General features: G+C 43.1%; 2 protein-coding genes across 2 annotated transcripts; both read right to left on the reverse strand.

The window, feature by feature from the left end:
- Positions 1-5,223, reverse strand: LOC112217685 (methylosome protein 50). The gene is made up of 10 exons (XM_024378150.2): positions 4,471-5,223; positions 3,693-3,878; positions 3,363-3,501; positions 3,068-3,117; positions 2,725-2,795; positions 2,464-2,521; positions 1,800-1,868; positions 1,574-1,682; positions 1,416-1,484; positions 1-1,279 (listed from the first exon to the last, which is right to left on the reverse strand). Exons 1-10 carry the CDS (start codon positions 4,577-4,579, stop codon positions 1,123-1,125), a joined length of 1,017 nt encoding a protein of 338 aa, XP_024233918.1. The 5' UTR covers positions 4,580-5,223; the 3' UTR covers positions 1-1,122.
- Positions 5,224-6,272: 1,049 nt separating this feature from the next.
- pfdn5 (prefoldin 5) lies at positions 6,273-16,059 on the reverse strand. The gene is made up of 6 exons (XM_024378158.2): positions 15,941-16,059; positions 9,212-9,314; positions 8,970-9,001; positions 7,559-7,633; positions 6,854-6,959; positions 6,273-6,742 (listed from the first exon to the last, which is right to left on the reverse strand). Exons 1-6 carry the CDS (start codon positions 16,004-16,006, stop codon positions 6,663-6,665), a joined length of 462 nt encoding a protein of 153 aa, XP_024233926.1. The 5' UTR covers positions 16,007-16,059; the 3' UTR covers positions 6,273-6,662.
- Positions 16,060-16,137: the final 78 nt, after the last annotated feature.

Raw genomic sequence — 16,137 nt, forward strand, 5'->3', positions numbered from 1 at the left:
TACAGTATTCAGACACAAACTTTATTGAAGAATGGAAAAAGTTGATTATGTCAATTAAGATGTACTCCTCCGACTTCCAAAAAGCACCACCAGACATGTACTGTACATACAATCCAAGGAACACCTTTGTGTGGAAGAAAACCGTTAAGGACAGCGCTTTCTGTTTCTGGTACACATGTGAGAGAAATGAGAACATTAAACAAAAGAAACTGCCAAGGACAAGGGAGAATATGGAATGGAAGCACTGATCCAAACAAGCCCTGAAGTGAACATTTACAGACTTCTCAAAGGTACATAAATTCCTCATTCATTTGGAAAACAAATTGCTCATGCCATTGATTGTGTGGTCACAACTTGAACCAGGTTATTCCAGACCAGTTATATCAGAATGCGCCACTGTATAATTGACTAGTAAATCCAATTCACCCACATAATCTTGTTATCCAAAGAGCCAGTGGCTCACACTTCTCAGACTGGCTTACATGCCACGTAATACAGAACCCTGGGTGGGTAAACAAAGGTTACATGGGGTTGGACTATAAACGTGATCAGATGGGTTCATTAGATTAAAGATTCCCATTTCCTTTGGCAGCATTCCCAAACCCAAGTCTTCAAGTAACCCACACGATAATTACCCCAATCCATCACTTAGTTAATTTCCCCAAGAACAAACAACTGCACACCACAGGTAATGTCCTACAAGTGGCTAATAAACCTAGAACTGAGACTCGGCGTATGACATCGCTACAAGCAACAGGATGAACCGCAAATCTGCAGCACAAGACTTTGCTGCCTCAACGTGATAGCTGCAGGACAAAAAAAGCTGAAATATTTTAGCTTTACTCTTAGTTGGTGGCAGAAAACATCCTGATTGACTTGGTACATTGCTGACTCTACCTTAACACAGAATTGATTTATAAATCCGTTGGAAAGAAAACCTGCATGAACATGGGTACTTTGAGACTAGGATTGGGGGAAACCATCAGTACACTGCCCTGTTCTCTGTTCCAGTGTGGCGGGTATTGACAACTTCTACCCTCATGCCAACCCATCAAATCCCCCCTCTACAAAACACCATACTTCCACCACCACCTTTCCCCTATCCCAGGCTGGGTGGTGGGTCTACGGTGGGGACGTGGAGTCACCAGTGGCCGGTCCATCCTGTCCCGTGATGTGGTGGAGGACCTGGTGGTCCCAGCCCACGGTGGTCAGTGTGTCAGAACCACCAGGGGCCCAGCAGACACCCCGAACAAAGTCCTGGTGCCTCCTGTCTCTCAACCTGGACAGGAAGAGCAAAGCCACCTTATTAAGTGGTGAATGATGTACTATTTTAATTTAATAAGGCTGAGTTGACAAGCCAAAAGGATCAGCTAGTGAGAGATTGTGAACAAAAGCCCATAGATATTGGGACTCACGTTTCCTTAAGCTCCGAGTTCATCACAGCAACAGAACAGTCATCACTGATGGAGGCTAGCAAGGGGGCACTGTGGTAGAAGGTAAGAGATCATTGTGTTAGCCCAGTCTGACAAACCACTTACTGCTATGGATGTGTGTGAGGTGAGCTGGTGCTTACCTGTGTGAGGAGAAGGCTAGGCTGGAGACCCTACGGCTGTGGGTGCTCTGCGTCTGGGCAGGCTCTGTGCCCTGAAAGTCTTTCAGAGTCACGCGTCCTAGCTCGTCACCTGACCCAACACAATCGTCAACAAATATCGATCATTGAAGCCTGGAAGATTGATCTTTTAGAACAATGACGTGGTTGGACCACTATGCATTACGGTAAATGTAGTGCTAGTCCTTACCGTAGGCAATTGTGGTCCTGTGGTGGGGATGCCAGGCCACTGAGGTAGGGCAACAGCTGGGCTCTACCTCTGAGACAAGATCAAATCTCCAAAGTTAGCTGGGAAAGCACCTAGCAGAGCAACATGCACTGACTGAACAACATGGTTGTCCACACCTGACTATGTACATGCTTTCAAAAATAGACTATTCACATGCACTGAATGTGTACTTTGAACAGAGTGAATGGGTACTCTGGTGTGCTGCAGAAGTCAGGAAACTTTTGAGGTGTGGATGTTTACAAAATGTACACAATTATTGTCCTAACACAGCTTTATTAAAATTACGAGGATTGCTGGAAAAGTTGCTTAGGAAATATAGAAACAAGCCTCATTGATTATCAAGGACATGTTAGTGTGAGTTTCTACTGCAGTGACCTGACATGCGGATATCAAAATTGAATTGTATAATATTGCTTTACTCGTGGACGTACACTTCGACAACAGAATCAAAGGCAGCCTTAAAAACGACACTCCTTAGCCAATACTGAAAAACTACAAGACCCACTGACAAGCCAAGATTAACATCACAGGTGTCAATCAACTGGCAACTGAATAGTCCACGCATCTTGGCTCAGAAAAACCCTGCTGCCTCGCTGGCTGTGCAGTTCAGACTGGTTCTACTCACCTAATCTAGAAGCTGGTTTGGTGGGTTTCCTCCTGTCCCAAAGCAACAGACGGCCATCCTGAGGGAAGGGGAATGGAGAAATGAGAGACTGTGTACTAACAGTTTCATACTGTTACTAGGTTCTCCATTGTACAGTAAGTTTACAACCTACTACTGTATCTAGCTTTCGTATAGCACAGCACACAATATATAAGCCACACATCATTCCAATCGGAACAAGTGATTTAAACAGACAACCCTCCAATCAGTCTTGGCTCTTACCTGGCCACATGAGAGGAAGAGGGAGTCATCGGATGGATTGCAGGACACACAAGTGACTGGCTTAGAGTGAGCTGTGGAACATGAGACAGATCAGGAACGTATGAAGTATACAGATTCTGTAGCAAAACATTTCTTAAAACGGAGGAAAATGGAACCTAGGGACCTACCTGAATTTGTCCAATAGAAACTTGTTTTATTTACAAAACCTTCTGCAATTATTTGGACAAACGATTAACTAGACAGGCTATATAAAACATGAGAAACATGGTAACTGACACTTTTTAAAAGTGGAGTCACTGTGCAGCTCAAGATACAGCGATATAAAGATGTAGAGTTTCCTTACCGTTATACGTGCTGACCACTTCCCCCTGACTAAGGTCCCAGACTTTGATTCTGCAGCATGAAGAAAAGAGAAAGAACTGAGCAAAACATAGGCCGTTCACAGCATACAAAATTATATTAAATCTTTACCAGGAAACGTATACTAGGCTGCAAAACACTCCATAACCTGCAGCTGTTAAAACAGACTCAAAGCCAGGCTGGTCACACTGAGGGCCTAGGGTCTGTTATATGTCATATCCAAAATACAAGATGTGCGTGACACACACAAACACAATCAAAGAATGCCCCCCACTGACCGGCAGTCCATACTGCCGCTGACGGCGTGGTTTGACCCAGCAGGGCTCACGCTGGTGACGATGTGATCATGTTCGAGTTTAGTGAACCGATTCACCAGCAGACTCTCATCCTCAGCTAGCTCCCACAGCTCAATAGCACCTACAACACCCAGACACCAGTCAAACCCCATTGCACCCACACTGTTGTATACCAAGTAATCTAAGTGATAATGTGGCCTGAAATAAATGTAATCATTGTGCTTTAACATACATTTCCCTCTGTGGTTGAACAGCCATATTTACAGCTGAATATGATATGCATGAGTAACAATAACTGTCATTCCTACTTACCAGAGTCAGATGCAACTAGGACGCCCCTCTCTGAAACCCACTTTGCCTCTGTGACTCCAGCCTCTGTCTGCACACCAGCCTTGCAGAAGCCCTCGTTGGGAGACTGCTTGGGGTCACTGTAGACCCAGATGGAACCAAGCCAGCATCTGCCCGTCAGACTGGAGGCCCCCAGCAACAGGGTGCCATCTAGGGGAAGAAAATAGAGAAATGTCAATAGCTGAATCATCTGAGGTCTTGTGTGAAAGTGCCATATGATTGGGTCCCAGAAAATAACGTTTTTTGGTCCCTGCAGAAACACGGCCTGTAGCCTGGATGCCAGTGACGTCTTAATTGACAGTTGTAGCCAAGTTAGCTAGCTTGCTCTTCTCTTTTTAGGGAATCTACCATTTTAACTTGCTTAACGCCATGGTGTGTCTTTTGACAGGTCATTTTACAATCAACGCATAGCTAGCTCCAATTGTTAAATTATACTTTAGGTGGTTAGCCAGATAGCTAGCTAAAGGACACAGGCGACATATCTTCGAAGTGACAAGTTCGTTTTAGCAGCTACCTATCTATCAGGCTAGGGCCAGGGGCAGTCATTGTTGCTGTTAATGATGCAAGCTCCATAGATACTCAAACGTATGTGATAAGCCATCGAATATCTGGTTTATACAACAGTATTCCCGCGACACCACCACGTGCTGCGGTATCTAGCTAGATCTTTCTACATGCCAAGTGTCGGGACCTACGTTATCACACAAGGCAGGCATCACTTACTAGCTGTGACTTTGCTTACCTGCCCTGTACTGCACCGAGTCCAAATGCTTCTCCATGCACGCAGGGGCATTTGGGGGTATGTTCCATCGGTTTTCCTTGATCATATTGGTATTTACTGTACTTTTCATCAGGCAACTCTGAGTCAGATTCACTCAAGCTAGCGTAGTCAGATTCACCCAAGTGTTTGCAATGCAAATTATTTGATATTTTATACAATAAATGTATTCACTTTACACTAGATAGTCAAGAAAACACGGACTAATAAACTAGCTAACTGATTTAGGTTAGACTAGGTTTTTAACTTCTAGTCTTGAATTATATTATTTTTCATTGTTCCATTGTTCATGCCAGAAATGAATGAACTCAAAAACAGCACATCGCACCACGTGGACCGCACACTTCCGCTTCCAGGGCAACGTTCAGTTACGAAACGTTTCAGATAAAACCACGAATAGAGCCGAATGTGATTCGTTATTAATCGACGTCAGAGGCATGTTTGTTCTACATAGCCTATTTCCATCTGAACGTTCTAAAACGGTGTGTCTTGCAGAACGCGCACCAGGTTCCATTTTACAGTACACTGCTGGAACATGAAACGTATCTTTACTATTTGCTCAAATCCTAAAATGAAAAATAATCAAATGCATTTAAAAAACGACCATACAACAATCCCATGGTATGCCAAAACCTCCACTGAGGTGTATACTGCTTAATTTGAGCAGGATCATGCCGGAACTGGATCCAGCACCTCTGTTTTTGGACTGTTTTGTTCTAGAACCTATTGTTAAATTACACACCCTATCCGGTACCTCTCGAGGCATGAAAAATAATTGTAACTTTTTGCAATGTAAAAATTATAATAAAAGCGATCAAAGTTAATTCGCGTTGCTTCCTCGTTAATTATCCTGCACCCACAAAAAAACGTAATGTGAAAAAGTAGATTTTCAGCCCGGGCCTGATATTCTAAAAGTTGCTTGGGTTGGGCTGGCCCGGGTTTATGGTTAGCGCAACATTGTAACCTTTGGTGGTGGCTGTGTGAGAAGCGCGCCAGTATCTCTCACAGCAGAATGAGAGATATCATAAAAAATGTCTCTTACCCGCTCAGATGGACATGAGCCTGCAACCCTCATCTCTGTAAGCTACCAAAATATTCGATCAACTGCCAAATATTGTTTTACAAGAGATACATTTGTGCCAAAAGTCTATCGGCCATCACCAGCGGGTGAGCTGCGCATCATTGGGCGAGTCAGTGAAACTGGAAATCATTTTTAGGACTATAATTTCCACCGTAGCCTAAAATATGTCTCCTCACACCTAGGCTATTGATGGATTCAAGACAAGGTCGTTTTTATTGATCTCAGATTCTCAGTGTCAAAAGTAGCCTGCCATTTCAATTATTTGTGTGATGTTTAAAAAAATTAAAATACACCAAAACCTTCATTCATGTAAAATGACGTAGAATTGCATGAAATTAGTTTATAAAAGCCAAGATTTTCCTCTGACCCCAGGCTACAATTTTCGGCCACAATGTGTGTAAATTCTGAAAGTGCCTCTTTACTGCTCTATGCCACAACGCAAATGCGATGATATATATTCAATGCTTTATAATAAAGGTTTTTAAAAAAAGAAGCTAATGCGTTCAGGTACCTCAGAACTCCGCAGGTCACCCGCACCTCGCGATAAGCACTGTGTTTCAGTGAACCATAGTCATTGAGCAAAATCTGAAAGACACGCGTAATATAGGAGGCCACAAATGTTTTTCTCCATTCAAAATATTTGTTGCAGACTTCATGTCAACAGAAATTATAATCTGAGACAATGACCAGAGGAGCCTATTTTATTATTCAAATTAACTATTGCTATAGCAACACAAGCATCAAAAACTGCTACACAGAACATAAGGTACACAAATAAATACCTACATTTCAGTTATATTTCTGCAACCCGGCTAATGAACATAAACTGAATCAAAAATAAAGACTCACATTTTCCAGGAGAGTTTGTTACAACATTAACATTGGCTGCCTTTCACCATTGTAGTGTTGGCAGCACAAATTTAGGTTCTGCTTGTAGAGTACATTTTTGTCTTTCGCCTAGTTTTATCTTGGCTCAACCCATTAACAGTTCATGCAGAATTTGTTTTCAGTAACTCAACCCCCCCCCAATCATGAAGAACCAAAGCAGACTGGTGTAAGCCCCATCTTCAACTGGTTAGGCTTTGGTGGTCCCCGACTGTGACGCCTGTTGACTCTGAAGCTGTTGGATCTTAATGTTCATCACCTCAATCACAGCTAGAAAACAGAACAAAGACAGGAAGGAATGACCAACATAAACTATACAAGTGAGGTTTTATTGCATTTAACATAAATACTTAATATAATACAAACTTTTGTGTGCGTTACCTTGTTTCATGCCATATTTCTCCTGCAGAGCCGGCTGAATCTTCTCTATCTGCTTGGTGAGGAAGTCTATTTTGCGCTTGAAAAACTCCTTTGTATCATTGACATTCTGCAGAGATAGTTCAAATGAGGCTCAAACTCAGATTTCCAAATATTTGTACTAACATGCAATTAAAATGTACTTAGTGGTGTTAAATACTTAAGTAAAAATACTACTTAAGTAGTTTTTTGGCATCTGTACTTTACTATTTGACAACTTTTACTTCACTACATTCCTAAAGAAAAGAATGTACTTTTTACTCCATACATTTTCCATGACATCAAAAGTACTCTTTATATTTTGAATGCTTAGCAGGACAAGGATCCAATTCACACACTTATCAAGATAACATCCCTGGTCATCCCTACTGCCTCTGATCTAGTGGACTCGCTAAACACAAATGCTTCATTTTAAAATTATGTCTAAGTGTTGGTGTGCCCCTGACTATCCGTGAATTTAAAAAACAAGAAAATGGTGTGCCTTCATGAACACAACCCTGATAAATGCAAAGGGCTGGTACATGTCAGCATACACTAAGTTGGAAGATAAGCTTGCCCAGACAGAGCAATTAAATGGAAACAAATTGAATTGGGACTGGTACTTACCCAAAGAGCAAATCATGAGTTGACTGTACAATGAAGGATATTATCAATTACTTTTCTGCCCACCTTTTCAACGTAGTATCCAGTCCCCACATCCACTAAGACATGTTCCACGTCATTAAGTGTTCCAGGGACGTACATCTAATAGCAAGTGATGTTAAAAAACACAACAGGAAACTTCAACAAAAATACTATTAAATTAAAGCATACTGAAGATATTATAGCGAATTCTGGGGGTAGTCCCCCCAAAGACTCGAACACTGGTCCAGAAACTGTCAAGCCAACACCTTAACAGCTATGTCAAGAAATCGAAACCTCTTGACGAGGTCACTAAGTGTTGGGTTAAGGTCGCTACACTACCCCCAAACTTCGGGAGAGCATGTCCCCACACTTCTCTATACCAAGTCCCTCATGTATACACGTCTCCCCAGTGGCCCCACAGGCACCATCCCACTTCTGACACAAATGTAGTGAATTCGGAGCGTAGCCACGAACGGGACCTGGTTCCAGCGACTGTCAAGCCAACACCTTCACTGTTACACCAAGAGGTCCCAAACATCTCAACGTGGTCGTTTGGTTTTGGGTTTCCTAAGAAAAGTCAGACTGTGATACCAATTCATGGTATACAGTCAAAGTTCTTTACAAGCCAGAATGTTGAATAAAATTACATTTGAACTTACTCTACCGGTTGTCTGTGTGGTTGGTCTTTCAATGGGTCCAAATTGTATACAATTTTCACAGGAAACTATTATTTACCCAACTTTTTAGAGTGTTGGTACTGCCATTGAAATATCCATCACCTGGCACATGAGCAAAACCATGTTAACACCTGCAAGACTTCGGTTAGTTTGCATGCATGCACTTTCGTCTTGTCTGTTTAATATTTTCCTGTGGATATTTTGACAAACATTTCAGCCCACTGAAGGATCAACCCCATGGACAGTCGGGCAGAGTAAGTTCAAATATAATTTTATTCAACATTTGTGACAGACGAGGGACTTTTAGTTTTTTTTTTCTATGTATGTGGCTATGCTTTACAGTTAATGGAAAACATCGCCACAGAGGGACTTGGTATTGGGTTAAGTGCAGTTTCTTAAACCCGGTCCTGGGGAACCAAAGGGTGCAAATTATACACTATACACCCGATTCCACTCAGACCCAGTACCAATGGCTTGATAATAAGATTATTATTTGGATCAGGTGTGTAGGAAAAAACTTAAATATGCACCACATTCAGGTCCCCAGGACTAGGATTAAGAAACACTGGGTTAAGGTTGCAACAATATAAAGGCAGAGAAGGTGCTGTGGTCCCATTTACATTCAAAACTGTATTTAACAATGCACTTTCAATCAATCTCAAATTAGTCCTCAAGTATGTTGAATGTGAGAATGTATTTCCTGGTATGTTTGTAGAGTAATGAAAAAGTCTAATGAAACCCTTGTTTTTTGGCATCGCCGATCAGTAACATAAGGATACAGAGCTTGTGAGGGGCACCAGCAATTCTTTTCCTAAAAGGAGGACCAGAAAAAAGGTAAAATGTAAGTTAACAATTTAAGTGTATCATACTTTCAAACACTAATGTGGAGTGAGATCTGCAAAGATCATTTCAATCAATTGATTTTTGTATCCATAAAAGCTTCCATAGAAAACAAAAGCATAGAATGCATATAAAGTTACAAAAAAGTCCATTACAAACCAAGGTAGTTTGAGCAGCTCACCTGCATTGTTTTTGTTGAGGACACTTAAACTGTCCTTAGCTTCTACATATTTCGTCTGGACAACTTTGAGCTGACCTATAGAAGAGGTCAAAAACTCTGTCTCCTGCAAAACATGGAAGAACCAGTTGATGATCCAACTTATCAGACAGACACATTCTTTGCAGTAATTTCATTAATGACCATTGATGAACTAAGTACGCCTGGCCCAAATATATTGCATTGAATGCTTATACGAATACTGGCCTGAAATAAACTGAATGTGGAAGCTGAGATCATGCTAAGTTTGTTTCCTAATGAATGGACACTAGTTGACAGCGTTCCAAAACATTATTATTAGCAAGCGTTGTGCTGCAAACTGGCTACCAGGGTAGCAAGCATGCTGGCAATAAATGGAGACAACTTATTTACATTATGAACACTTCTCGTAAAATGTGGCAGGCACTACATAAGACCAGGCAGACTAGTATTTTCTAGTAGGCAGTGCTTAATTTGTAAATCGAGATGTACCGGAACAAAAAGTGAGCGAGAGAGGGGGGTGACCTGGGGGAGTTCTGAGGTACCGGAAAGCACAAAAAAAAGGACCTTTATAATAAAGCATTGCATGCATATCATCACATTTGCGTTGTGGCATAGAGCACTCTTCATACCCCTGATAACTCCTTTGTCCCACCTCCCACACATGCGGTGACCTCACCCATTACAACCAGCATGTCCAGAGACACAACCTCTCTCATCATCACCCAGTGCCTGGTCTTACCCCCGCTGTACCCGCACCCCACCATACCCCTGTCTGCGCATTATGCCCTGAATATATTCTACCATGCCCAGAAACCTGCTCCTCTTATTCTCTGTCCCCAACGCTCTAGGCGACCAGTTTTGATAGCCTTTAGCCGCACCCTCATACTACTCCTTCTCTGTTCCGCGGGTGATGTGGAGGTAAACCCAGGCCCTGCATGTCCCCAGGCACCCTCATTTGTTGACTTCTGTGATCGAAAAGCCTTGGTTTCATGCATGTCAACATCAGAAGCCTCCTCCCTAAGTTTGTTTTACTCACTGCTCTAGCACACTCTGCTAACCCTGATGTCCTTGCTGTGTCTGAATCCTGGCTCAGGAAGGCCACCAAAATTCAGAGATTTCCATACCCAACTATAACATCTTCCGTCAAGATAGAACTGCTAAAGGGGAGGAGTTGCAGTCTACTGCAGAGATAGCCTGTAAAGTAATGTCATACTTTCCAGGTCCATACCCAAACAGTTCGAACTACTAATTTTGAAAATTACTCTCTCCAGAAATAAGTCTCTCACTGTTTCCGCCTGCTACCGACCCCCTCAGCTCCCAGCTGTGCCCTGGACACCATTTGTGAATTGATCGCCCCCCATCTAGCCTCAGAGTTTGTTCTGTTAGGTGACCTAAACTGGGATATGCTTAACACCCCGCCAGTCCTACAATCTAAGCTAGATGCCCTCAATCTCACACAAATCATCAAGGAACCCACCAGGTACAACCCTAACTCTGTAAACAAGGGCACCCTCATAGACATCATCCTGACCAACTGGCCCTCCAAATACACCTCCGCTGTCTTCAACCAGGATCTCAGCGATCACTGCCTCATTGCCTGTATCCGCTACGGAGCCGCAGTCAAACGACCACCCCTCATCACTGTCAAACGCTCCCTAAAACACTTCTGTGAGCAGGCCTTTCTAATCGACCTGGCCCGGGTATCCTGGAAGGACATTGACCTCATCCCGTCAGTTGAGGATGCCTGGTCATTCTTTAAAAGTAACTTCCTTACCATTTTAGATAAGCATGCTCCGTTCAAAAATGCAGAACTAAGAACAGATACAGTCCTTGGTTCACCCCAGACCTGACTGCCCTCGACCAGCACAAAAACATCCTGTGGCGGACTGCAATAGCATCGAATAGTCCCCGGGATATGCAACTGTTCAGGGAAGTCCGGAACCAATACACGCAGTCAGTCAGGAAAGCTAAGGCCAGCTTCTTCAGGCAGAAGTTTGCATCCTGTAGCTCCAACTCCAAAAAGTTCTGGGACACTGTGAAGTCCATGGAGAACAAGAGCACCTCCTCCCAGCTGACCACTGCACTGAGGCTAGGTAACACGGTCACCACCGATAAATCCATGATTATCGAAAACTTCAATAAGCATTTCTCAACGGCTGGCCATGCCTTCCGCCTGGCTACTCCAACCTCGGCCAACAGCTCTGCCCCCGGCAGCTCCTCGCCCAAGCCTCTCCAGGTTCTCCTTTACCCAAATCCAGATAGCAGATGTTCTGAAAGAGCTGCAAAACCTGGACCCGTACAAATCAGCTGGGCTTGACAATCTGGACCCCCTATTTCTGAAACTTTCCGCTGCCATTGTCGCAACCCCTATTACCAGCCTGTTCAACCTCTCTTTCATATCGTCTGAGATCCCCAAGGATTGGAAAGCTGCCGCAGTCATCCCCCTCTTCAAAGGGGGAGACACCCTGGACCCAAACTGTTACAGACCTATATCCATCCTGCCCTGCCTATCTAAGGTCTTCGAAAGCAAAGTCAACAAACAGGTCACTGACCATCTCGAATCCCACCGTACCTTCTCCGCTGTGCAATCTGGTTTCCGAGCCGGTCACGGGTGCACCTCAGCAACACTCAAGGTACTAAACGATATCATAACCGCCATCGATAAAAGACAGTACTGTGCAGCCGTCTTCATTGACCTTGCCAAGGCTTTCGACTCTGTCAATCACCATATTCTTATCGGCAGACTCAGTAGCCTCGGTTTTTCGGATGACTGCCTTGCCTGGTTCACCAATTACTTTGCAGACAGAGTTCAGTGTGTCAAATCGGAGGGCATGCTGTCCGGTCCTCTGGCAGTCTCTATGGGGGTGCCACAGGGTTCAATTCTCGGGCCGACTCTTTTCTCTGTATATATCAATGATGTTGCTCTTGCTGCGGGCGATTCCCTGATCCACCTCTACGCAGACGACACCATTCTATATACTTTCGGCCCGTCATTGGACACTGTGCTATCTAACCTCCAAACAAGCTTCAATGCCATACAACACTCCTTCTGTGGCCTCCAACTGCTCTTAAACGCTAGTAAAACCAAATGCATGCTTTTCAACCGATCGCTGCCTGCACCCGCATGCCCGACTAGCATCACCACCCTGGATGGTTCCGACCTTGAATATGTGGACATCTATAAGTACCTAGGTGTCTGGCTAGACTGCAAACTCTCCTTCCAGACTCATATCAAACATCTCCAATCGAAAATCAAATCAAGAGTCGGCTTTCTATTCCGCAACAAAGCCTCCTTCACTCACGCCGCCAAGCTTACCCTAGTAAAACTGACTATCCTTCCGATCCTCGACTTCGGCGATGTCATCTACAAAATGGCTTCCAACACTCTACTCAGCAAACTGGATGCAGTCTATCACAGTGCCATCCGTTTTGTCACTAAAGCACCTTATACCACCCACCACTGCGACCTGTATGCTCTAGTCGGCTGGCCCTCGTTACATATTCGTCGCCAGACCCACTGGCTCCAGGTCATCTACAAGTCCATGCTAGGTAAAGCTCCGCCTTATCTCAGTTCACTGGTCACGATGGCAACACCCATCCGTAGCACGCGCTCCAGCAGGTGTATCTCACTGATCATCCCTAAAGCCAACACCTCATTTGGCCGCCTTTCGTTCCAGTACTCTGCTGCCTGTGACTGGAACGAATTGCAAAAATCGCTGAAGTTGGAGACTTTTATCTCCCTCACCAACTTCAAACATCAGCTATCTGAGCAGCTAACCGATCGCTGCTGCTGTACATAGTCTATTGGTAAATAGCCCACCCATTTTCACCTACCTCATCCCCATACTGTTTTTATTTATTTACTTGCTCTTTTGCACACCAATATCTCTACCTGTACATGACCATCTGATCATTTATCACTCCAGTGTTAATCTGCAAAATTGTAATTATTCGCCTACCTCCTCATGCCTTTTGCACACATTGTATATAGACTCCCCCCTTTGTTTTCTACTGTGTTATTGACTTGTTAATTGTTTATTCCATGTGTAACTCTGTGTTGTCTGCTCACACTGCTATGCTTTATCTTGGCCAGGTCGCAGTTGCAAATGAGAACTTGTTCTCAACTGGCCTACCTGGTTAAATAAAGGTGAAATAAAAAAATAAAAATAAAAAAGTCGAGGCACTTACAGATTTACACACATTGGGAACATTTTTATTAGCCTAGGGTCCAGGAAAAATCTCACCTTTTTATAAACGCATTTCAAGCAATTCTTCGTCATTTTACATGACTGGAGACTTTGGTATAATATTTTTTAATACCACACAAATAATTGAAATGGCAGGCTACTTTGACACTGACAAAATTAGATTAATAAAAACTACCGTGTCTTGAATCCATCAATAACCTTGGTCTAGGTGTGTGGAGACATATTGTAGGCTACGATGTAAGGAGGAAATTAGTCGTAAAAATGCTTTCCAGTTTCACTGACTCGCCCAATGATGAGCAGCTCACTTGCTGGTGATGGCCGATACCTTTTTGCCAAAAGCCTCCCTCTTTTGTAAAACAATATTTGGAAGTTGATCAAATATTTTGTTAGCCTACAACATAGATGGTCTTCTTTTTTCTGCAGGAGCCATTTACTCTCCAACCTTTTCCCCTTCGATTGTATTTGAAATACTGCGAAATGCCTGTTTTGTATACATTATTTTTTTTTCCACTGACAGATTTGCCACAATGTCCCTTGTTATTGGGCTACAATTCACAACTAGGCTATTTTTTTTTAAAGAAGCTATTAATCCTTTGTGGCTAAATTATAGGCCTTCAGGGTATAGTAGGCTTTCTGAATAATTTTATTTATGAACACAGCAGTAGCCTGTAACTTTGGCAAATGTATTTCAATTAATCAAGGGTGTTGCAGCTCCTCCAGGACTCTTTGCGCGGGAATGATTCTATAAGAAAATACAGTGCATACGCAAAGTATTCAGGCCCCTTAACTTTTTCCACATTATGTTACATTACAGCCTTATTCGAAAATTGATTCAATAGTTTTTTCCCCCCACTCATCTACACACAATAACCCATAACGACGAAGCAAAAACAGGTTTCTAGAAATGTGTGCAAATGTATAAAAATAGAAAAAAACTGAAAACATTTAGATAAGTATTCAGACCCTTTACTCAGTACTTTGTTGATGCACCTTTGGCAGCGATTACAGACTCAAGTATGATGCTACAAGCTTGGCTTACATGTATATGATTGGATTCAAGTCTCTGGCTGGGCCACTCAAGGACATTCAGAGACTTGTCCCGAAGCCACCCCCGCGTGACTTGGCTGTGTGCTTAGGGTCGTTGTTCTGTTGGAAGGTGAACCTTCGCTCCAGACTAAGTTCCTGAGCAGGTTTTCATCAAGGATCTCTGTACTTTGCTCTGTTCATCTTTCCCTCAATCCTGACTAGTCTCCCAATCCCTGCTGCTGAAAAACATCCCCACAGAATTATGCTGCCACCGCCATGCTTCACGTAGGGATGGTTCCAGGTTTCTGCCAGATGTCACAATTGGCATCCAGGCCAGAGTTCAATCTTGGTTTTATCAGACCAGATGAGTGTGCATTGGGTTCTTAAGGCCCATCTCCCCCAATTGCTCAGTTTGGCCAGCTCCAGGAAGTCTTGGTGGTTCCAAACTTCTTCCATTTAAGAATGATGGAGGCACTGTGTTCTTGGGGACCATCAATGTTGAAATGTTTTGGTACCCTTCCCCAGATCTGTGCCGTGACACAATCCTTTGTTGGAGCTCTATGGACAATTCCTTCATCCTCATGGCTTGGTTTTTGCGCTAACATGCACAGTCAACTGTGGGACCCTATATAGACCAGTGTGCCTTTCCGAATCATGGCCAATGAATTGAATATCCCACATGTGGACTCCAAGTTGTAGAAACAGCTCAAGGATGATCAATGGAAATAGGATGCACCTGAGTTTGCAAAGGGTCTGAAAGCTTTATTTAAATAAGGTATCTATTTTTTCTCAACTTTTTCGCATTGTTATTATGGGGTATTGTGTGTAGATCGAGTTAGCTTTAATTTGATCCATTTTATAGTAAGGCTGTAACGTGTAATGTGAAAACATTCAACGGGGTCTGAATACTTTCCGATTGCACTGTAAATGAAGTGCAAAGCTGGAGAGATGAGTTGCAGGCTGCAACTCATGTCCATCAGTGCAGATATATATATACACATATACAACAACAAAAAATATAACTCTAGTTATGAGTTACAGCCACGTGTTGGCTGTACAATGTTGCGCAAACCAGAAACCGGGGCCGGCCCAAACCGAATCAATTCTTAGAATATTAGGCCCGAGCTGAAATTGTACTTTTCACATTACGTTTTTTTGTTGGTGCAGGATAATGAACAAATAACGTACTCGAATTAACTTTGATCGCATTATAATTCTTACATTGCAAAAAGTGAGAGGTACAAAACGGAGAGATGCCGGATCCTGCTCAAATTAAGCACTGCAGTAGGTAAGTAAATTAAGCACGACAAAAAAAGCTACATATGGAACCGCTAACGTAACTCAGATGGCATGACTGGCTGGCTAGCAAGCTAATCAGCTGGGCTGGGACAAGGAAACACTTGGGATAATAGAAAATGTCCCCAGCTTGAGGTTACATTTCAACTACGACTAGAAAGAGTCAATATCGCCGTGTTACCTGCTCAAGTTGAGTCTTTAGTCCCTCCAACTGAGGAAGAGAAAGCTCTGTCAGATTCACCGCCATGTTAGAAAATGTGAGAAATGACCCTTCCAGTGCAAGTATTTCCAGGTTGAGAAAACGCCCTTTTCCATTACAAAGGTGAAGATGTGACATACTGCCCCCTACTGAGCTGGAGCATACATACAATTCCTTTC

This window comes from Oncorhynchus tshawytscha, linkage group LG02 (genome assembly GCF_018296145.1).
Source record: "Oncorhynchus tshawytscha isolate Ot180627B linkage group LG02, Otsh_v2.0, whole genome shotgun sequence".
Taxonomy (NCBI): domain Eukaryota; kingdom Metazoa; phylum Chordata; class Actinopteri; order Salmoniformes; family Salmonidae; genus Oncorhynchus; species Oncorhynchus tshawytscha.